The 24,151-nt window shown below is 45.2% G+C and overlaps 1 protein-coding gene across 2 annotated transcripts in view; it reads right to left on the reverse strand.

The window, feature by feature from the left end:
- The window catches only part of ATP8B4 (ATPase phospholipid transporting 8B4 (putative)), a 372,592-nt gene that overhangs the window by 88,891 nt on the left and 259,550 nt on the right, over positions 1 to 24,151 (reverse strand). For both annotated transcript variants that reach the window (XM_069766048.1, XM_069766049.1), the window contains 3 exons: positions 21,193 to 21,401; positions 3,320 to 3,363; positions 1,349 to 1,514 (listed from right to left, as the gene is read on the reverse strand). In XM_069766048.1, coding sequence (XP_069622149.1) covers positions 1,349 to 1,514; positions 3,320 to 3,363; positions 21,193 to 21,401 — 419 coding nt within the window. The remainder of the gene's footprint in view (positions 1 to 1,348; positions 1,515 to 3,319; positions 3,364 to 21,192; positions 21,402 to 24,151) is intronic.

Genomic DNA, 24,151 nt, shown 5'->3' on the forward strand with positions numbered 1-24,151 from the left:
TATGTGTTTCTAACATGATTATAACAGTCTGCCATTGGTAATTTAACTTTCATTATGAATATATGCACTTCCACTTAATGTATTTTTTAATAAAATCTAATGTGAAGACCACTCTATCTGTGCTCATGCCTTCAGGTGACACCACTTATTTGGCGCACTTTGTACTTGATTTGAAAAACTATGATTTATTGATCTGTTATGTTTAGTGATGAGCGAGCATACTCGTTACTCGAGATTTCCCGAGCACGCTCGGGTGGTCTCCGAGTATTTTTTAGTGCTCGGAGATTTAGTTTATGTCAATGCAGCTGCATGATTTGCAGCTGCTAGACAGCTCGAATACATGTGGGGGTTGCCTGTTTGTTAGGGAACCCCTGCATGTGCTCAGGCTGTCTAGCAGCTTCAAATCATGCAGCTGCGTTGACATAATCTAAATCTTTGAGCACGCCAAAATATTTGGAGACCACCCGAGCGTGCTCGGGAAATCTCGAGTAACGAGTATACTCGCTCATCACTATGATACATTATTGTGTATATTTTGTATACTTGTCATTAAAAATTTACTTTTTTAGTCTACATTTCTTGGTGTTTCATATGCTCCGTGTGTGGTGTTCTTGGTCATTGTCTGGGGAGCTTCCGCTAGAAAGTCTTTTGCCAGTTACAGATTAAATCATAGAAAAGAAAAAAAGACGTTTAGGCAAGTCCTCCGATGAAGCCGATTCACAAAACAGCCTTTCCTGAAGCAGCTTTGCCTAGGAATGAAGATGTCGCGAGCACACACGTTAATAGAAGCTTACAAAGCGTAGGGTTTTAGGATGCCGGTCCTATAACATGGTGGATACAACATTGCACAAACCAGATTAAAGGGATTGGACAGTTTAGTCTTTATCTCAACAAACTTGGTGGGGACATGATCTTATGGCACTCGCTAATATATAAGCTTTATATATTCTCCTCTTGTTTGTGGACAGGAGACCTGTACAAAGGAGCATGAGACCAGAACCGTCTATCCGATTCCTCCAACTCAGAAATAGCTTTCTCATGTGAGTCACTTTCCTATTGGAGGAGGAGACTGAAGGACAGGTCTGGTCACTTCTCTTCCAACAGCTGATTTAAGCCGGCAAAGATTTTCCAAGGAAAATGATTGAACAAAATTTTGGGATTGTCAAATGATCTTTTTTAATATGGAACCCTAAGTGCAAAAAATGGGGCCAATAACGGATTGCATTGGGAAATAAAACAACACTGTAAAATGCTGATGAGAGTCCAAGCGCTTGACATCTCTTCATGGTGACATTCTTGGATCCAGCTTCCAGCACTGAATCCACTGGTGACTGCGAGGAATACAAACCTGCATTCTTCTCCTCAGACATAACTGTGTGACATAAGGAAAGTAATCGGAAAAACTCCTGCACATGAGGCTCTTCGAGCTTTATAGCCTCGATTAAGCTGTGGTCATAAAACTGAAACTTTCTGTCAGCAAGAGGATTGAATGAAAAGTCCACTGGAGAAGTTTTCTGGAATAGAAAGACATAAAACATAGAAAACAGTAAATTATTATAACATCATCTGCAATAAACACATTGCTATTGATCCCCAATGAATCATAAACTGTGGAGGAAATGATGTACGATCCAATACAAGACCGCAATTGTAATTCATCAATGTGGACAAGAAAATGTATGACTGACAGCAAGAAAGGTTCCTCGCCATGTATCTGTAGTGACTGCGTTCTAAACAGTCACTAACCCAAATGTCACAAAGTTCTCATGAAAATCAAGTGTTACCATCTAAACCCCAGATTATTGGAAGCAGCTGTGCCTGCACATCTACTAACTATGGCCATATTTTTATAAGCAGACATTTATTGACATCCAGCAGGCACAGCTCTTGACACAGAATAATTTATGGTATCTACAGAGAAGATATGACTTATCATTCATTTCTATGTGCCAGCTAGGGGGTCTCCTTAAAGGGAACCCGTCACCAGGTTGTGCTATATAAACTAACTCCATCACCTTTAAGTCCTCTTGAAGAGCACTTCAGAAACCTATTAATGAGAGTGCAACTCACTCGCATATGTAAGAAATGTCTTTTATAATCCTCCTGCACCATATTCCAAATTGGCGCGGTCCGGTCCAATGGGTCTGGTTGATCTGTGCTTGATTGATGTGGCTGAAGTCATGTCATTCACAGAGTCTCTGTGCGGCTCCTGTTCTCTACTGTGCACGTGCAAGAGAAGAACAGACTCTGTGGACCATGAAGACATCAGCCTCATCAATCAAAGACAGAAAAGATGGAGACTGTGGACACAGGAGAGCACACACCAAAGACATCTGGTGGACCTGACCGTGCAAAATAGGATACAGTGCAGGGGGAATAAAAAAAAGGTTGTTTTAAGATATGCAGAGTAACTGGGCTCTTATTAACGGTTGTTAAAAGCACTGTTCAAGGAGACTTAAAGATGGTGGACTAGTTCATATAAGGAAAACCTGGTGACAAGTTCTCTTTCAGATGAAACTTTTCCCCTTATATACCTTGAAGACCTCTCACCCAGCCAATGTATTCCTACTTTGCACTGATGAGGGGAAAAAAATCCCGAAACAGCTTTATTCAAATGGAGATTCTGGTTTGACTTTAAATCCTAAGTCATGTGGAAAGGCTCTTGAAAAAGGACCTGTCACTTGTCCAAAAAATTGAGTAAAATGCCTGTAAAATTACCTGAGCTCCACTGATTCTGCTGCTCTTTTCCATTTTGTGATGCATCACTTCATTGCATATATATTTACACTTGTTGTTTTAGGAGCGCAGTATGTGAAATTTCTGCTTTCAGACAAACTGGGCATTTATTCAGAGTCTTCTTTGGGGGGATGGGTGCTTTCAAGCCTCCCTCCCAGATGCTGCCAATCACACCTCAGCAGCATCCGAAACTGTTAGATCAGCTAGATCGGTCATTGGCAGCATCTGGGACGGAAGGGGTGAAAGTGCTTGCCCTCGGAGAAAATTTCACATATTGTGCTCTAAACCCCCCCAAAAAGTGAATATCATTTCAATGGAATAATGCAGAGGAAAACAAAGAACGGCAGAATCAAGGGAGATCAAGGATTTTTACAAGGTACTTAACTCAATTTTTTAGCAAGTAACAGGTCTTCTTCAAATTGTTCATAATGACTAATATTTCTTCTGTGAGGAAAATATTTCCATATCCCTTGCTATAAATACAACTGTTAATACACACAGTACTGTGTTTCTGTGTTTGTCAGTTTTCAATACGTAACACTTGTAAAAGTCGTTATTTAGCAACATTGGAAATAGTCATTACCTCAGTGATTTCCACTTTACGACCGAGCTCATCACGCACTTCACCTAGAGAAATAAAACCATCAAGAGACCATAAGAATCAGTACACAATCCACAATTCTTAAAGAGAATCTGTCAGCAGCGTTTCACATCCCAAACTATTTATATGCTTGTCAAAGACAAGTCAAGCAATACCTTTTTAATTACCAGCCCGTTCCTCTGAGAAGTTAGCATTTAAATTGATAACCAAATGGATATGTTAGATCTGATGCCTCTGTCACTCAAGCTCTATTCTCCGCCCTGCAAAAGCCTCTGCGACATCTAGAGGAAGCGAGAGCTGCTGCTGTCGTCTCACTTCCGCCGGATATCAATTATGTCTGTAGGACAGGAGATTGAGGAGAATTCTGATTGGCCGTAGGGATTGTGTGATATAATGTCACCCCCAGGAGAGCCAGTGCCGAAACCAATGGAACTCCGCCGGAGATGAGTATATGTGTTATTATTTTACTGGGGGAAAACATAGGTATTCAGAAAGGGTTCACCAAAACCATGAAGAGAAAAGAAACTAAAAGTTAAAAATAACAAACACAATTTGTATCGTCTTTAAAAAGCCATATGACATGGCATAAGCCATATGAAATTAACCCATTTGGTTAACATTGTAAAGAAAAAAAAGAGGAAAAATCTTTGTTATCCAAATAAATGGAAATAAATGGAAAAAAAATGAACAAAAAGTAAATTACATCCCTAAAAGGGTACCTTCAAAAACTACTGTTTGCCTTACGGGAGAGAAAAAAAAGACCTCAGTAAACTATATACAGTATATATATATATATATATATATATATATATATATATAAAAATATAAGTATATATATATATATATATATATATATACACACTAGCTATTGAACCCGTTCTACGCCCGGGTGGCGAGCATTTATATTGGTATATGGTCTCCATCCTGGTATGTGCTGCTCCATCCTGCGTCCCCATCCTGTCATGTGCTGCTCCATCCTGCGTCCCAATCCTGTCATGTGCTGCTCCATCCTGCGCCCCCATTCTGTCATGTGCTGCTCCATCCTGCATCCCCATTCTGTCATGTGCTGCTCCCATCCTGCGCCCCCGTTCTGTCATGTGCTGCTCCCATCCTGCGTCCCCATTCTGTCATGTGCTGCTGCCATCCTGCGCCCGTTCTGTCATGTGCTGCTGTCATCCTGCGCCCGTTCTGTCATGTGCTGCTCCCATCCTGCTCCCCTGTTCTGTCATGTGCTGCTCCCATCCTGCGCCCGTTCTGTCATGTGCTGCTCCCATCCTGCTCCCCTGTTCTGTCATGTGCTGCTCCCATCCTGCGCCCGTTCTGTCATGTGCTGCTGCCATCCTGCGCCCGTTCTGTCATGTGCTGCTCCCATCCTGCGCCCGTTCTGTCATGTGCTGCTGCCATCCTGCGCCCGTTCTGTCATGTGCTGCTGCCATCCTGCGCCCGTTCTGTCATGTGCTGCTGCCATCCTGCGCCCGTTCTGTCATGTGCTGCTCCCATCCTGCGCCTCCATTCTGTCATTTGCTGCTCCCATACTGTCATGTGCTGCACCCATCCTGCGCCCCTGTTCTGTCATGTGCTGCTCCCATCCTGCGCCCCTGTTCTGTCATGTGCTGCTCCCATCCTGCGCCCGTTCTGTCATGTGCTGCTCCCATCCTGCGCCCCCGTTGTCATGTGCTGCTCCCATCCTGCGCCCGTTCTGTCATGTGCTGCTCCCATCCTGCGCCCGTTCTGTCATGTGCTGCTGCCATCCTGCGCCCGTTCTGTCATGTGCTGCTGCCATCCTGCGCCCGTTCTGTCATGTGATGCTGCCATCCTGCGCCCGTTCTGTCATGTGCTGCTGCCATCCTGCGCCCGTTCTGTCATGTGCTGCTCCCATCCTGCTCCCCTCTTCTGTCATGTGCTGCTCCCATCCTGCGCCCGTTCTGTCATGTGCTGCTCCCATCCTGCGCCCGTTCTGTCATGTGCTGCTGCCATCCTGCGCCCGTTCTGTCATGTGCTGCTCCCATCCTGCGCCCGTTCTGTCATGTGCTGCTGCCATCCTGCGCCCGTTCTGTCATGTGCTGCTGCCATCCTGCGCCCGTTCTGTCATGTGCTGCTGCGATCCTGCGCCCGTTCTGTCATGTGCTGCTGCCATCCTGCGCCCGTTCTGTCGTGTGCTGCTCCCATCCTGCGCCTCCATTCTGTCATTTGCTGCTCCCATCCTGTCATGTGCTGCACCCATCCTGCGCCCCTGTTCTGTCATGTGCTGCTCCCATCCTGCGCCCCCGTTCTGTCATGTGCTGCTCCCATCCTGCGCCCCCGTTCTGTCATGTGCTGCTCCCATCCTGCTCCCCTGTTCTGTCATGTGCTGCTCCCATCCTGCGCCCCTGTTCTGTCATGTGCTGCACCCATCCTGCGCCCCTGTTCTGTCATGTGCTGCTCCCATCCTGCGCCCCCGTTCTGTCATGTGCTGCTGCCATCCTGCGCCCGTTCTGTCATGTGCTGCTCCCATCCTGCTCCCCTATTCTGTCATGTGCTGCTCCCATCCTGCGCCCGTTCTGTCATGTGCTGCTCCCATCCTGTCATGTACTGCTCCCATCCTGTGCCCCCGTTCTTTCATGTGCTGCTCCCATCCTGTGCCCCCGTTCTGTCATGTGCTGCTGCCATCCTGCGCCCGTTCTGTCATGTGCTGCTGCCATCCTGCGCCTGTTCTATCATGTGCTGCTGCAATCCTGCGCCCGTTCTGTCATGTGCTGCTGCCATCCTGCGCCCGTTCTGTCATGTGCTGCTGAAATCCTGCGCCCGATCTGTCATGTGCTGCTGCCATCCTGCCCCCGTTCTGTCATGTGCTGCTCCCATCCTGCGCCACCATTGTATTATATGTCCCCCATAAGACGCTCCAGTGTGTATGCCCCCATATGCTGCTGCCATATAAAAAAAAAAAATACCATACTCACCTATCGTCCGACTCCACTGCAGGTGTGTCTTCAAGAAAATGGCGCCGGAAAGCGCGGACTGCGCAGGCGCCGATTCTGGCAGCAGGAATCGGCGTCTGCGCAGTCCGCGCTTTCCGGCGCCATTTTCTTGAAGATACACTCCGGCTCCTCTGCCTGTGACTGGTCAGAGGGCGGCGCCGGCACGCATTAAGCGCGTCATCGCGCCCTCTGAACTGTCACAGTAGAGGAGCCGGGAGACGGAGCCGCACGCAGCGCTGGAACGGGGAAAGGTGAATATACTTATCCTCCTGGCGGTCCCTGACTCTCCGGTGGAGATCGCGGTATGCGTTCAGTGCTTACGCATACCGCGATCTCCTGGGAGCGTCACTTTGTGGGGGCCAGACTGCGCCGGCGCTTGCGCCATCTATAAAGGCTTCGGACAGAGTGACGCTCCCAGCGTTATATTATAGATATATATATATATATATACTAGCTATTGAACCCGTTCTACGCCCGGGTGGCGAGCATTTACATTGGTATATGGTCTCCATCCTGGTATGTGCTGCTCCATCCTGCGTTCCCATCCTGTCATGTGCTGCACCCATCCTGCGTCCCCATCCTGTCATGTGCTGCACCCATCCTGCGTCCCCATCCTGTCATGTGCTGCACCCATCCTGCGTCCCCATCCTGTCATGTGCTGCACCCATCCTGCGTCCCCATCCTGTCATGTGCTGCACCCATCCTGCGCCCCCATCCTGTCATGTGCTGCACCCATCCTGCGTCCCCATCCTGTCATGTGCTGCACCCATCCTGCGCCCCCATCCTGTCATGTGCTGCACCCATCCTGCACCCCCATCCTGTCATGTGCTGCACCCATCCTGCGTCCCCATCCTGTCATGTGCTGCACCCATCCTGCACCCCCATCCTGTCATGTGCTGCACCCATCCTGCGTCCCCATCCTGGTATGTGCTGCACCCATCCTGCGTCCCCATCCTGTCATGTGCTGCACCCATCCTGCGTCCCCATCCTGTCATGTGCTGCACCCATCCTGCGTCCCCATCCTGTCATGTGCTGCAGCCATCCTGCGTCCCCATCCTGGTATGTGCTGCACCCATCCTGCGTCCCCATCCTGTCATGTGCTGCACCCATCCTGCGTCCCCATCCTGGTATGTGCTGCACCCATCCTGCGTCCCCATCCTGTCATGTGCTGCACCCATCCTGCGTCCCCATCCTGTCATGTGCTGCACCCATCCTGCGTCCCCATCCTGGTATGTTCTGCACCCATCCTGTGTCCCCATCCTGCGTCCCCATCCTGGTATGTGCTGCACCCATCCTGCGTCCCCATCCTGTCATGTGCTGCACCCATCCTGCGTCCCCATCCTGATATGTGCTGCACCCATCCTGCGTCCCCATCCTGGTATGTGCTGCACCATCCTGCGTCCCCATCCTGGTATGTGCTGCAACCATCCTGCGTCCCCATCCTGTCATGTGCTGCACCCATCCTGCGTCCCCATCCTGTCATGTGCTGCCACCATCCTGCGTCCCTATCCTGGTATGTGCTGCAACCATCCTGCGTCCCCATCCTGTCATGTGCTGCACCCATCCTGCGCCCCCATCCTGTCATGTGCTGCACCCATCCTGCGTCCCCATCCTGTCATGTGCTGCACCCATCCTGCGGCCCCATCCTGGTATGTGCTGCTCCCATCCGGGGGCCTGAGCAGGCGGGGACACCGGCGCGCTGTGGGGGTCAGGTGCCGGTATCGCCACCAGCTCAGGCCCCCCAGCACTTACTATACTCACCTGTCTGTCCCGATCCAGCGCTGCGCGCCGCCATCTTCCCGGTCTCCTGGCTGTGACTGTCCTAAAGCCAAATTGGATATAATTCCACACCAAACATAAAAAAGGGGGTGGACAAAAGTATTGGCACGGCTTGAAAAATCATGTGATGCTTCACTAATTTGTGTAATTAACAGCACCTGTAACTTACCTGTGGCACCTAACAGGTGTTGGCAATAACTAAATTACACTTGCAGCCAACTGACATGGATTAAAGTTAACTCAACCTCTGTCCTGTGTCCTTGTGTGTACCACATTGAGCATGGAGAAAAGAAAGAACACCAAAGAACTGTCTGAGGACTTGAGAAACCAAATTGTGAGGAAGCATGAGCAATCTCAAGGCTACAAGTCCATCTCCAAAGACCTGAATGTTTCTGTGTCTACCGTGTGTAGTGTCATCAAGAAGTTTAAAGCCCATTTGTACTCTTGTACTTTAGTCTGCTTATTAATCAGATTTTTATTTTTGAAGGATAATACCAGACTTGTGTGTGTTTTAGGGCGAGTTTCATGTGTCAAGTTGTGTGTGTTGAGTTGCGTGTGGCGACATGCGTGTAGCAAGTTGTATGCAGCAAGTTTTGCGCATGGCGAGTTTTGTGCATGGCGAGTTTTATGCGTGATGCGTTTTGAGTATGTGCAAGTTTTGTGTGAGGCCACTTTTGCATGTGTTGCAACTTTTGTGCATGTGGCGAGTTTTCCATGAGGTGAGTTTTGCATGTGTGGCGAGTTTTGCGTGAGCCTAGTTTTGCATGTGGCGAATTTTGCGTGTGGCGAGTTTTGAATGGCGACTTTTGTGTTTCAACTTTTATGTAGCGAGGTTGGTGTATGTGTGGTGAAATGTGTGCTGAGGGTGGTATACAGTGGGGCAAAAAAGTATTTAGTCAGTCAGCAATAGTGCAAGTTCCACCACTTAAAAAGATGAGAGGCGTCTGTAATTTACATCATAGGTAGACCTCAACTATGGGAGACAAACTGAGAAAAAAATCCAGAAAATCACATTGTCTGTTTTTTTATCATTTTTTTTGCATATTATGGTGGAAAATAAGTATTTGGTCAGAAACAAACAATCAAGATTTCTGGCTCTCACAGACCTGTAACTTCTTCTTTAAGAGTCTCCTCTTTCCTCCACTCATTACCTGTAGTAATGGCACCTGTTTAAACTTGTTATCAGTATAAAAAGACACCTGTGCACACCCTCAAACAGTCTGACTCCAAACTCCACTATGGTGAAGACCAAAGAGCTGTCAAAGGACACCAGAAACAAAATTGTAGCCCTGCACCAGGCTGGGAAGACTGAATCTGCAATAGCCAACCAGCTTGGAGTGAAGAAATCAACAGTGGGAGCAATAATTAGAAAATGGAAGACATACAAGACCACTGATAATCTCCCTCGATCTGGGGCTCCACGCAAAATCCCACCCCGTGGGGTCAGAATGATCACAAGAACGGGGAGCAAAAATCACAGAACCACGCGGGGGGACCTAGTGAATGAACTGCAGAGAGCTGGGACCAATGTAACAAGGCCTACCATAAGTAACACACTACGCCACCATGGACTCAGATCCTGCAGTGCCAGATGTGTCCCACTGCTTAAGCCAGTACATGTCCGGGCCCGTCTTAAGTTTGCTAGAGAGCATTTGGATGATCCAGAGGAGTTTTGGGAGAATGTCCTATGGTCTGATGAAACCAAACTGGAACTGTTTGGTAGAAACACAACTTGTCGTGTTTGGAGGAAAAAGAATACTGAGTTGCATCCATCAAACACCATACCTACTGTAAAGCATGGTGGTGGAAACATCATGCTTTGGGGCTGTTTCTCTGCAAAGGGGCCAGGACGACTGATCCGGGTACATGAAAGAATGAATGGGGCCATGTATCGTGAGATTTTGAGTGCAAACCTCCTTCCATCAGCAAGGGCATTGAAGATGAAACGTGGCTGGGTCTTTCAACATGACAATGATCCAAAGCACACCGCCAGGGCAACGAAGGAGTGGCTTCGTAAGAAGCATTTCAAGGTCCTGGAGTGGCCTAGCCAGTCTCCAGATCTCAACTCTATAGAAAACCTTTGGAGGGAGTTGAAAGTCCGTGTTGCCAAGCGAAAAGCCAAAAACATCACTGCTCTAGAGGAGATCTGCATGGAGGAATGGGCCAACATACCAACAACAGTGTGTGGCAACCTTGTGAAGACTTACAGAAAACGTTTGACCTCTGTCATTGCCAACAAAGGATATATTACAAAGTATTGAGATGAAATTTTGTTTCTGACCAAATACTTATTTTCCACCATAATATGCAAATAAAATGTTAAAAAAACAGACAATGTGATTTTCTGGATTTTTTTTCTCAGTTTGTCTCCCATAGTTGAGGTCTACCTATGATGTAAATTACAGACGCCTCTCATCTTTTTAAGTGGTGGAACTTGCACTATTGCTGACTGACTAAATACTTTTTTGCCCCACTGTATGTGTTCAAGCACGTGGTAGTGTGTGGCGCATTTTGTGTGTGTGTTCATATCCCTGTGTGTGGTGAGTATCCCATGTCAGGGCCCCACCTTAGCAACTGTACGGTATATACTCTTTGGCGCCATCACTCTCATTCTTTAAGTCCCTCTTGTTCACATCTGGCAGCTGTCAATTTGCCTCTAACACTTTCCTTTCATTTTTTCCTCATTATGTTTGGTGAATTGGAACGCGCGGAGTTAAAATTTCGTCTCACAACATAGCCTATGACGCTCTCGGGGTCCAGACGTGTGGCTGTAGCTGCGACGGTGCAGATGCCAATCCCGGACATACAGTTGAGGCCAAATGTACAACAAATGTACCATAGGAAATACGGCAGCTGTCAGTCACATGACCTGTCTATTATGTGTATGTGTGAGCTAATAAATACTGCCAGGGGGGAGGGCTTCCTGTTGGCTGGGGATTAATCAGGCTGCCAATTTAGCTTACAAATATTGAGGTAAAAATACTGACCAAATAACGTGTGAACGAGGTCTAATACAGGAGATGACATACAGGTACATACTATACACAGGAGAGATGACACAGGTATATACTATATACAGGAGCAGATGACACAGGTATATACTATATACAGGAGCAGATGACACACGTATATACTATATACAGGAGGAGATGACATACAGGTATATACTATATACAGGAGGAGATGACATACAGGTATATATACTATATACAGGAGATGACTTACAGGTATATACTATATACAGGGGAGATGACACACATATATACTATATACAGGAGATGACATACAGGTACATACTATATAGAGGGGAGATGACACAGGTATATACTATATACAGGAGCAGATGACACACGTATATACTATATACAGGAGGAGATGACTTACAGGTATATACTATATACAGGAGGAGATGGCATACAGGTATATACTATATATAGGAGGAGATGACATAGAGGTGCTTGCTATATACAGGGGAGATGACACAAGTATATACTATATATAGGAGGAAATGACATTCAGGTAAATACTATATACAGGAGGAGATGACATACAGGTATATACTATACTAGCGGTTTCCAGCCAGCTAACGCTTGGCACGCTCATTGCTATCTAATTAACGCTGCTGGTGATTAAACTAAAGTAAATAATGACAACATTCAATAGCGCTTACGCAGGTGGTAAATTAACTTAAAATAAAATTTTTTGTCTTGCTCGTATCTTCAGTTAACCATGCTTGAAACGGCTGAGGATATTCATTTACTTCACGTAAGTGTTTAGTACCACTTCCGCAGCACAACGCAAACTTTGCACTGTGTAATTTTTCTTTCCAATAGTGAGATGCACCGCAATCACTACACGTAACGTCTCGCTTTCCCACGTGGTGTTCACTGGGTATATTCTCTGGATTTCTTGCTGCATACCTCGAAGGTGGTGGCAGTTTACGTCGACGGGCATTGTTGTTTTCAACTTCCGCAGGTGTCAAATTCCTTCTTCGTTGACGCTGGTTATATATATCAGCTTCCCTTCTTTCTGTCATTCCGTTGATTTAAACCTTGTGATTTGGTAAGGTAAATCAACCTTGTTGATTTAAACCTCTGTCCTTATCAATCTGCTCAGGTGTTTGTTGTTGATAACCAATCCTACGATTTAGTTGATATTGTTGTTGTCGATCAGCTACTGCATCGTTGTCCGGATATTCCTGCGGCCTATGAGATGGACCTGGCGACTCTTCTTGGCTCATTATGTTTGGGAGAATGCGGAAGCAATTAAATGTACGTTTACCTTGGCTGAATTGGTTGAATTACGTAGAAAGGAAGTGCTGTGTGTGGTAATGTGTGGGGACGGAGCCTCGTGTGGTAATGTGTGGGGACGGAGCCTCAAGTGGTAATGTGGGGGGCGGAGCCTCATGTTGTAATGTGGGGGGGCAGGATTGTGTGTGGTAATGTGCTGGGGGGCGGGATTATGTGTGGTGATGTGGTGTGGGGCGGGATTATGTGTGGTGATGTGGTGATGTGGTGGAGGGGCAGGATTCTGTGTGGTGATGTGGTGGGGGGCGGGATTTTGTGTGGAAATGTAGTGGGGGGCGGGATTATGAGTGGTAATGTGGTGGGAGGCCGGATTATCTGTGGTAATGTGGTGAGAGGGCGGGATTATGTGTGGTGATGTGGTGGGGGGCAGGATTGTGTGTGGTGATGTGGTGGGGGGTGGGATTATGTGTGGTGATGTGGTGGGGGGATTATGTGTGGTGATGTGGTGGGTGAGGGATTATGTGTGGTGATGTGGTGGGGGCGGGATTATGTGTGGTGATGTGGTGGGGGGGTCGGGATTATGTGTGGTGATGTGGTGGGGTCGGGATTAAGTGTGGTGATGTGGTGGGGGGCGTGATTGTGCGTGGTAATGGGGTGGGGGGGCGGGATTGTGTGTGGTGATGTGTTGGGGGGTGGGATTATGTGTGGTGATGTGTTTGGGGGGGCGGGATTGTGTGTGGTGATGTGGTGGGGGAAGGATTATGTGTGGTGATGTGGTGGGGTGCGGGATTGTGTGTGGTTATGTGTGGTGATGTAGTTGGTGGCAGGATTGTGAGTGGTAATGTGGTAGGAGCGGGATTGTGTGTGGTAATGGGGTGGGGGGTCGTATTTATGTGTGGTGATGTGGTGGGGGTGGAGCTACTGTGCAAAGGACGGGATTAGCGAGTAATCACGATGCTATATACATATATATATATATATATATATATATATATATATATATATATATATATATATATATATATATATAGATACAGGTACATACTATATACAGGAGGAGATGGCATACAGGTATATACTATATATAGGAGGAGATGACATACAGGTACATACTATATACAGGAGGAGATGACACACGTATAAACTATATACAGGAGCAGATGACACACAGGTATATACTATATACAGGAGGAGATGACATACAGGTATATACTATGAACAACAATCCCAAATACATACTGTGAGGCAACGGGTTCTGGCGAGAATACCGCCAATAAACTCCGGACACACCAAATCTGCTCAAAACATATCATAATGACAGGAGGAACAACTGAGCATCGATGAAAAATTTCAATAAACTTTATTCAAAGGTTAAAAAGTACCATGTAATTTCAGATAAGTATATCATAAAGTAACATAAACAAAGATGAAAGTGGGTAGGCAGGGGCCTGATATGTACATCTATGTCGGGTAGTTACTTCAGGGTGGGGGAGTAGGGGTATGGGGGCTATGTCTTCAGCATTTTCTTGATTTTCATCTTTGTTTATGTTACTTTATGATATACTTATCTGAAATTACATGGTACTTTTTAACCTTTGAATAAAGTTTATTGAAATTGTTCATCGATGCTCAGTTGTTCCTCCTGTCATTATGTTAAGGTATATACTATATAGAGGAGATGACATACAGGTATATACTATGTGTTGGGGGGCCGGATTATGTGTGGTGATGTGGTGGGGGGCGGGATTGTGTGTGGTGATGTGGTGGGGGCAGGATTATATATGGTGATGTGGTGGGGGCAAGATTATGTGGTGAGGGGCGGGATTATGTGTGGTGATGTGGTGGGGGGGCGCAATTATGTGTGATGTATTGGGGGGCGGGATTACGTGTGGTGATGTGGTGGGGGGGCGGGATTATGTGTGGTGATGTCGTGGGCGAGCGGGATTATGTGTGGTGATGTGGTGGAGGGGCGGCATTGTGTGTGGTGATGTGGTGGGCAGGCGGGATTATGTGTGGTGATGTGGTGGGGGGCGGGATTGTGTGTGGTGATGTGGTGGGGGCAGGATTATATATGGTGATGTGGTGGGGGCAAGATTATGTGGTGAGGGGCGGGATTATGTGTGGTGATGTGGTGGGGGGGCGCAATTATGTGTGATGTATTGGGGGGCGGGATTACGTGTGGTGATGTGGTGGGGGGGCGGGATTATGTGTGGTGATGTCGTGGGCGAGCGGGATTATGTGTGGTGATGTGGTGGAGGGGCGGCATTGTGTGTGGTGATGTGGTGGGCAGGCGGGATTATGTGTGGTGATGTGGTGGGGGGCGGGATTGTGTGTGGTAATGTGGTGGGGGGCGAGATTGTGTGTGGCAATGTGGTGGGAGCGGGATTGTGTGTGGTAATGGGGTGGGGGCGGGATTGTGTGTGGTGATGTGGTGGGGCGGAGCTACTGTGCAGAGGACGGGATTAGCGAGGAATCACGATGCCTCATATATATAGATACAGGAGGAGATGATACACAGGTATCTACTATATAATTGTCTAAGGTCCACTTCCGTCTTTCTGTCTGTCTGTAACGGAAATCCCAAGTCGCTGATTGGTCGCGGTAAAACAGCCACGACCAATCAGTGACGGGCACAGTCCGACGGCAAAATGGCCGCTCCTTACTCCCCGCAGTCAGCGCCCGCTCCATACTCCCCGCAGTTAGCGCTCACACAGGGTTAATGACAGCGTTAGCGGACCGCGTTATGCCGCAGTGTAATGCACTCCGTTAACGCTGCTATTAACCCTGTGTGACCAACTTTTTTACTATTGATGCTGCCTATGCAGCATCAATAGTAAAAAGATCTAATGTTAAAAATAATAATAATAATAAAAAAAAATAGTTATATACTCACCGTCTGTCGGCCCCTCGGATCCAGAACAGGCCTTTCCAGCTCCTCGCGACGCTCCGGTGACCGCTCCATGCATTGTGATCTCACGAGATGATGACGTAGTGGTCTCACGAGACCGCTACGTGAACATCTCGCAAGACCGCAATGCACTCTTGGGACCGGAGCACGCGAGGAGCATCGGTAAACGCTTCGTCTGGATCCGGGGGCCGACGGAGGGTGAGTATATAACAATTTTTTATTTTAATTCTTTTTTTTTTTTTTTAACAGGGATATGATGCCCACGTTGCTACATACTACGTGGGCTGTGCTATACACTACGTCGGCTGTGCAATATACTATGTGGGCTGTGCAATATACTACGTGGGCTGTGTTATACACTACGTGGGCTGTGTTATACACTACGTGGGCTGTGTTATACACGTGGGCTGTGTTATATACTGCGTGCGTGGGCTGTTATATACTACGTGGCTGTGTTATATGCTATGTGGGCTGTTATACACTCCGTGGGCTGTGCTATATACTCCATATACTACATGGCTGTGCTATATACTCCGTGGGCTGTACTATGTACTATGTGGCTGTGCTATGTACTACGTGGTTGTGCTATGTACTACGTGGCTGTGCCGTTTACTACGTGGGCTGTTATATACTACGTGGCTGTGCTATATACTACGTGGCCGGCTGCAAACAATCAGAGACAGGCGCAGTCCGGACGCGAATTGGCGCGGGATTTGAACCACGCTTCGCTAATTGGTCGCGGTTGGCCGAATCCAGTGTATTCAATTTATTATTCGGAAAACTTCATAAGCTACATACATATTCTAGAATACCCGATGCGTTAGAATTGGGCCACCATCTAGTATACTATATATAGGAGGAAATGACATACAGGTACAGTCATGGCCAAAAGTATTGACACCACTGCAATTCTGTCAGATAATACTAATTTTCTTACTGAAAATGATTGCAAACACAAATTCTTTGTTGTTATTATTATCTTCATTTAATTTGTCTTAAATGAAAAAACGCAAAAAGAATTGTCCTAAAGCCAAATTGGATATAATTCCACACCAAACATAAAAAAGGGGGTGGACAAAAGTATTGGCACTGTTTGAAAAATCATGTGATGCTTCTCTAATTTGTGTAATTAACAGCACCTGTAACTTACATGTGGCACCTAACAGGTGTTGGCAATAACTAAATATACACTTGCACCCAGTTGACAAGGATTAAAGTTGATTCAACCTCTGTCCTGTGTCCTTGTGTGTACCACATTGAGCATGGAGAAAAGAAAGAAGACCAAAGAACTGTCTGAGGACTTGAGAAACCAAATTGTGAGGAAGCATGAGCAATCTCAAGGCTACAAGTCCATCTCCAAAGACCTGAATGTTCCTGTGTCTACCGTGCGCAGTGTCATTAAGAAGTTTAAAGCCCATGGCACTGTGGCTAACCTCCCTAGATGTGGACGGAAAAGAAAAATTGACAAGAGATTTCAACGCAAGATTGTGCGGATGTTGGATAAAGAACCTCGACTAACATTCAAACAAGTTCAGGCTGACCTGCAGTCCGAGGGTACAACAGTGTCAACCCGCACTATCCCTCAGCATCTGAATGATGTCTTACTCCGAGACATAAAAAAGCTAGGCTGGAGTTTGCCAAAACTTACCTGAAAAAGCCTAAAACGTTTTGGAAGAATGTTCTCTGGTCAGATGAGACAAAAGTAGAGCTTTTTGGGCAAAGGCATCAACATAGAGAAAAAAAGAGGCATTCAAAGAAAAGAACACGGTCCCTACAGTCAAACATGGCGGAGGTTCCCTGATGTTTTGGGGTTGCTTTGCTGCCTCTGGCACTGGACTGCTTGACCGTGTGCATGGCCTTATGAAGTCTGAAGACTACCAACAAATTTTGCAGCATAATGTAGGGCCCAGTGTGAGAAAGCTGGGTCTCCCTCAGAGGTCATGGGTCTTCCAGCAGGACAATGACCCAAAACACACTTCAAAAAGGACTAGAAAATGGTTTGAGAGAAAGCACTGGAGACTTCTAAGGTGGCCAGCAATGAGTCCAGACCTGAATCCCATAGAACAGGGGTCCCCAACTCCAGCCCTCAAGGCCCACCAACAGGTCATGTTTTCAGGATTTCCTTTGCATTGCACAGGTGATGCAATTATTACCTGGGCAAGACTAAGGAAATCCTGAAAACATGACATGTTGATGGGCCTTGAGGACTGGAGTTGGGGACCCCTGCCATAGAACACCTGTGGAGAGATCTAAAAATGGCAGTTTGGAGAAGGCACCCTTCAAATATCAGGGACCTGGAGCAGTTTGCCAAAGAAGAATGGTCTAAAATTCCAGCAGAGCATTGTAAGAAACTCATTGATGGTTACCGGAAGCGGTTGGTCGCAGTTATTTTGGCTAAAGGTTGTGCAACCACGTATTAGGCTGAGGGTGCCAATACTTTTGTCTGGCCCATTTTTGGAGTTTTGTGTGAAATGATCAATGTTTTGCTTTCTGCTTCATTCTCTTTTGTGTTTTTTCATTTAAGACAAATTAAATGAAGATAATAATACCAAATAATTTGTGGTTGCAATCATTTTCAGGAAGAAAATGAGTATTATCTGACAGAATTGCAGGGGTGTCAATACTTTTGGCCATGACTGTATATACAATATAAAACAGAAGATGACACATAAGTATATACAAGAGGAGATGACATACAGCAGGTATCTAAATATATAATTGTCTAAGGGTTTTTCCGTCTGTCTGTCTGTCTGTCCAGGAAATCCCGCGTCTCTGATTGGTCGAGGCCGCCAGGCCTCGACCAATCAGCAACGAGCACAGTATCAACGTAGATGTCATAATGGTTGCCATGGCGACGATGATGTCATAAAGGTTGCCTCGACCAATCAGCGACGGGCACAGTCTGCCGCGAATTCTGGAATCATCATTGTCCATATACTACGGGGACATGCATATTCTAGAATACCCGATGCGTTAGAATCGGGCCACAATCTAGTATACTATATACAGGAGGAGATGACATACAGCAGGTATATACTATATACAGGAGATTACATACAGATATATACTATATATAGGAGGAGATGACATACAGGTATATATATATATATATATATATATATATATATATATATACAGGGGAGATGTCATACAGGTATATACTATATACAGGAGGAGATGACATAAGGTTTATACAGGAGATGACATACAGGTGTATACTATATATAAGGGAGATGACAAACATGTATATACTTAGTGCAAAATGAGAGGAGTGAGGGAAAATAGTGGAGTGATCGGAAAATGACAGATGTGAGGTCGAAATGACAAGTGTTAGGGGGGAATGAGAGGAGTGAGGGGGAAAATGAGAGAAGTGAGGTGCTATAACTAACCACAGATATTTACTATGCCCAGGCAACGCCGGGCTCTTCAGCTAGTGTGTGTGTGTGTTTATGTATGTGTATATATATATATATATATATATATATATATATATATATATATATATATATATATATATATATATATATATATATTTATATACCTGGAAAGTCATGCAACTGGGTCCATGAATACAGTCAAAATGTTTTTTTTTTTTCCAGTACATTACATGTTAAAGTGAATGGAGTCATTTAGAACTATAAATCGTAGAGAAACAAGTCCTCATACAGCCATGTTAACAGGTAAAAAAAGAAGAGGAGGAATGGAATATAGGAAAAACACAAATTGTCCTACTTGTAAAGGAGTTAAGCTATTACAGCAAGTTTAGACAAGAGTTTCCATACTTCAGTGAGCTTCAATTACATCTAAATGCAAATTAATATTTTCATATAATAATTAAACTCCAACTCAAAAAAAAAATAATTATAAACCAGTTCTGAAATAAACCTAGTGATGTCCAACTGACATTAGCTTTTAGAGTTCAGGAAATTCCGAGCGAACAACAAAGGATATAGTATAGGGAATTGTTTTAGTATCTTATACTCTAAGGGTCACATTAAACTCAATGGGTGATTAAAAAAACAAACAAAACAGATGCCGTACAAACTTCATCCTTATGAGATTTGTTTGTAACTATCCATATCCATTATTAACCCTTTCACGACATGCGCCGTAATAGTACGGCGCATGTTGTGTCTCCCCCTTTGATGAGGGCTCCGGCGCTGAGCCCACATCAAAGTCGCGACATGTCAGCTGTTTTGTATAGCTGACATGTACGCGCAATAGCGGCGGGTGAAATCGCTATTCACCCGCCGCTATTAACCTGTTAAATGCCGCTGTCAAACGCAGACAGCGGCATTTAACCGGCGCTTCCAGCCGGGCGGCCGGAAATGATGTCATCGCCGACCCCCGTCACATGATCGGGGGTCGGCGATGCATCAGGAAGGTAACCATAGAGGTCCTTGAGACCTCTATGGTTACTGATGCAGGCCTGCTGTGAGCGCCACCCTGTGGTCGGCGCTCACAGCACACCTGCATTTCAGCTACATAGCAGCGATCTGATGATCGCTGCTATGTAGCAGAGCCGATCAGGCTATGCCAGCTTCTAGCCTCCCATGGAGGCTATTGAAGCATGGCACAAGTAAAAAAAAAATGTTTTTAAAAATATGAAAAAAATATAAAAAAAATATAAAAGTTTAAATCACCCCCCTTTCGCCCCATCCTAAATAAAACAATTAAAAAAACAAGCAAACCTACACGTATTTGGTATCGCCGCGTTCAGAATCGCCCGATCTATCAATAAAAAAAAAGCATTAACCTGATCGCTGAACAGCGTAGCGAGAAAAAAATCCGAAACGCCAGAATTACGTTTTTTTGGTCGCCGTGATATTGCATTAAAATGCAATAACGGGCGATCAAAAGAACGTATCTGCACCGAAATGGTATCATTAAAAACGTCAGCTCGGCACGCAAAAAATAAGCCCTCACCTGACCCCAGATCACGAAAAATGGAGACGCTTCGGGTATCGGAAAATGGCACTTATTTTTTTTTTTTTTTTAAAGCAAAGTTTGGAATTTTTTTCACCACTTGGATAAAAAAATAACCTAGTCATGTTAGATGCCTATGAACTCGTAATGACCTAGAGAATCACAATAGCAGGTTAGTTTTACCATTTAATGAACCTAGCAAAAAAGCCAAACAAAAAACAAGTGTGGGATTGCACTTTTTTTGCAATTTTACCGCACTTGGAATTTTTTTCCCGTTTTCTAGTAAAAGACATGGCAAAACCAATGGTGTCGTTCAAAAGTACAACTCGTCCTGCAAAAAATAAGCCCTCACATGGCCATATTGACAGAAAAATAAAAAAGTTATGGCTCTGGGAAGGAGGGAAGTGAAAAATGAAAACGCAAAAACGAAAAAGTGCCGCGACTTGAAGGGGTTAACACAGGAAACCGATTTCGGCCCTTTATTATGTTTTTTAATTATTCGTGTATAAGATGAAAGCCATATGGATGTCAAAAACGGACATATGGAGCATCTTATGGATGATAAGTCGTGTTTTTCTCCTGGATTTTCTGCATTATGTGCTTTATTTCCACCAATCTAGAAAGCAACACATAAGGAAAAATAATAATCATAATAATCATTGGGCCTCTCTTCTTGTTTTTACATCAGATATGCAATTGGTCCATTTCGGATCTGAATTCCATCTGTGTGTTCCTGAAACAGCTGTCTGAATGGGGCTAATGACATGACAGGTGTTGGTAAGGAGTAGGTCCGGCTTATATAATGTCTCTTAAATTTTAGCTTGCACATCATAAATTATAGTCACATGGGTCCAGGGAGCGGAGATCTATAATGTACTACAAGGAATTATATGGAGGTGCCGCAATACTTCATAAAAAGTATTGGGAACAAGTGGGTCCTGAGTAATCACTGGAAAAATAAAAAAACCCAAGACCAATTCTAGAGAAGAAATAGTTGGAAAACCTGCCCAACGTTCGTGTCTAATTTACTGTACTTACCATACAGTTTTCCATTAATTGAACACTTATTGAATGTCATGATGTTTTGCGTAAGTGTCCCGGTTTTGTCTGAGAAAATATATTCTATTTGCCCCAATTCATCATTAAGCGTTGTAGTCCGAGCCTCGGCGGGGGTGCCTCTTTTAGAGTAGTACATTTTACGGTCCCAGTTGATAAAGTAACTGTGTCCCAGTCGAATAACTTCAACACTGTCAAAGGTACAATTGCAAATTAGTGAATTGCAGCCAAGTATTGGCATTAAAAAATCAATGAAATGTAGATTAAAATAATAATGACATAGGGAAAACATTTATATTAAGATTGATGGGGTGATGTATATATATAAGCATGCTTTTCACAATGAGATCTATGGAAAAGCATGATGAATTATATTTTTAGTTACCCCATTCTAAGCGATTTATCATTAAGTGCATCACTTCACAAGAGAAAACATTTTCTGTAACCCAGTCACATTTTTTGCATGAAAATACAATCATAATTGTGAAGGTAAAACCATTAGAGAGGTTTTTCAGTACCGGAAAACCCCTTGCCCTCGGCTGCAGTTTGTTTTAAAGGAAACCTGTAAATCTGTCACCTACTCAGAGTAGAATGATGCGGAGACAGAGACCCTGATTCCAGCGATGTACCACTTAATGGACCTCTTACTGTAGTTTTGAGAAAAAAAAACAAAACCCCGTTTTATCAGCAGGAAATCATCACTAGAGGACTAGTAAACCTGCTGCCAGGGAGTCCAGCTACAACCCCACCACTGATTGGCAGTCTTCTGTGTACACTCTGCATAGGCAGAAAGCGGCCAATCTGTGGTGATGGGAGAGGCCATAGAGAGCAATACTGGTAGATCTGCAGTAGATAAAATTTGTATCAAAATTGCAGCAATAAAGTAAGGTACCGTATATACTCAAGTATAAGCAGACCCGAGTATCAGCCGACCCCCTAATTTTGGCACAAAAAACTGGGAAAACTTAATGACTCGAGTATAAGCCTAGGGTGGAAAAAGGAGCAGCTACCGGTAAATGTCAAAAGTAAAAATAGATACCAATAAAAGTAAAATTAATTGAGACATCAGTAGGTTAAGTGTTTTTGAATATCCATATTGAATCAGGAGCCCCATATAATGCTCCATAAAGTTTATGATGGGCCCCATAATATGCTTCATATTAAAATATGCCCCATATAATCCTGCATAAAGGTTAATAATGGCCCCATAAGATGCTCCATAGACACATTTGCCCAATATAATGCTGCATAAATGTGGATTATGGCCCCATAAGATGCTCCATACAGAAACTTGCCCCATATAATGCTGCAAAAACCTTGATTATGGCCCAATAAGATGCCCCATACAGACACTTGCCCCATATAATGCTCCACAAACGTTAATTATGGCCCCATAAGATACTCCATAAAGATATTTGCCCCATATAGTGCTGCACAAATGTTGATTATGGCCCCATAAGATACTCAAACATATTTGCCCCATATAGTACTGCACAAACGTTATGGCCCCATAGATGCTCCATACAGACACTTGCCCCATATAGTGCTGCACAAACGTTGATTATGGCCCAATACAGACACTTGCCCCATTTGCTGTTGCTGCGATAAAAAAAAAAAAAAAAAATCACATACTCACCTCTCCGTCGCCCCCGGCACTTTCAATATTCACCTAACTTCGTTCCGGTGCCGCTCCATCTTCAGCGTCTTCTGCACTGACGTTCAGGCAGAGGGCGCGCACTAACCACGTCATCGCGCCCTCTGAGTTGAGCATCACTGCAGAAGATGCTGAAGACGGAGTGGTGCCGGAACAGGGAGCAGGTGAATATCGCGCAGTGCTCCCCCTCCCCGTTATACTCACCTGCTCCTAGCGCGGTCCCTGTTTCCCGGCACCGCAGGTTCTCCCTGTACTGAGCGGTCACCGTTACCGCTCATTATAGTAATGAATAGGTGGCTCCACCCCTATGGGAGGTGGAGCAGCATATTCATTAATGTAATGAGCGGTACCATGTGACCGCTCAGTACAGGAAGAAGCTGGGGCGCCGGGGAGCCAGGAACCTGCAGGGACCGCACCAGGAGCAGGTGAGTATAATTAGACAGTCCCCGCTCCCCCTCCCGACCCCCGGGTATGACTCGAGTATAAGCCGAGAGGGGGACTTCAGCCAAAAAAAATGGGCTAAAAATCTCGGCTTTACTCGAGTATATATGGTAAGTGATACATCGCTGAAATCAGAGTCTCTGCCCCTTCATTACACTGCTCTCAGGTAGGGAAAACAAAAACCTGGTGACAGACTCCTTTTCAAAAAAAAAAAAAAACAAACAAAACAACTTTCCTAAACTTATTCTCCCCAGGCCTAGCACCAAGGCTCTGCCACTGCTTTCAGTGTCTGTTATTATCTGCAGCACTAATCATTACCACTGCAGCTAATCACTACGTTCAGGGGCTTTGCTCAAGTTGAGCACTGCAGATAATGAAGTGGTGGATAATGAAGAGGTGGATCCAAGAAGGAGAAGTAAAGGACAGCGAGTTGTTTTTTTTTTTAAGAAACAAACAAACTGAAGATGAGGGGACAGGGGTTGTCTCATATCAGAAAACCCCCTTTTACATTAAAATCACCGATAAGTGCAATGAATAACAATGTTTATAATCTTACACTGGCCCTTGTCAAGTTCTAAAAATGGATGTAGAGGAAGCAGACTGAATGGATAAGCATAAGGATCTGAGCGACTGCCAAGTGCCAAATTATGATGGCTAGACTACTGGGTCAAAGCAGCTCCAAAATGTAGGGTGTTCCTTGGATGTAGTGGTTAGTAGCTACTAGTGATGAGCGAGTGTACTCGTTGCTCGGGTTTTCCCCAGCACGCTCGAGATTTAGTTTTCGTTGCCACAGCTGCATGATTTACAGCTGCTAGACAGGATGAATACATGTGAGGAATGCCTGTT

This window comes from Ranitomeya imitator, chromosome 4 (assembly GCF_032444005.1).
Source record: "Ranitomeya imitator isolate aRanImi1 chromosome 4, aRanImi1.pri, whole genome shotgun sequence".
NCBI lineage: Eukaryota > Metazoa > Chordata > Amphibia > Anura > Dendrobatidae > Ranitomeya > Ranitomeya imitator.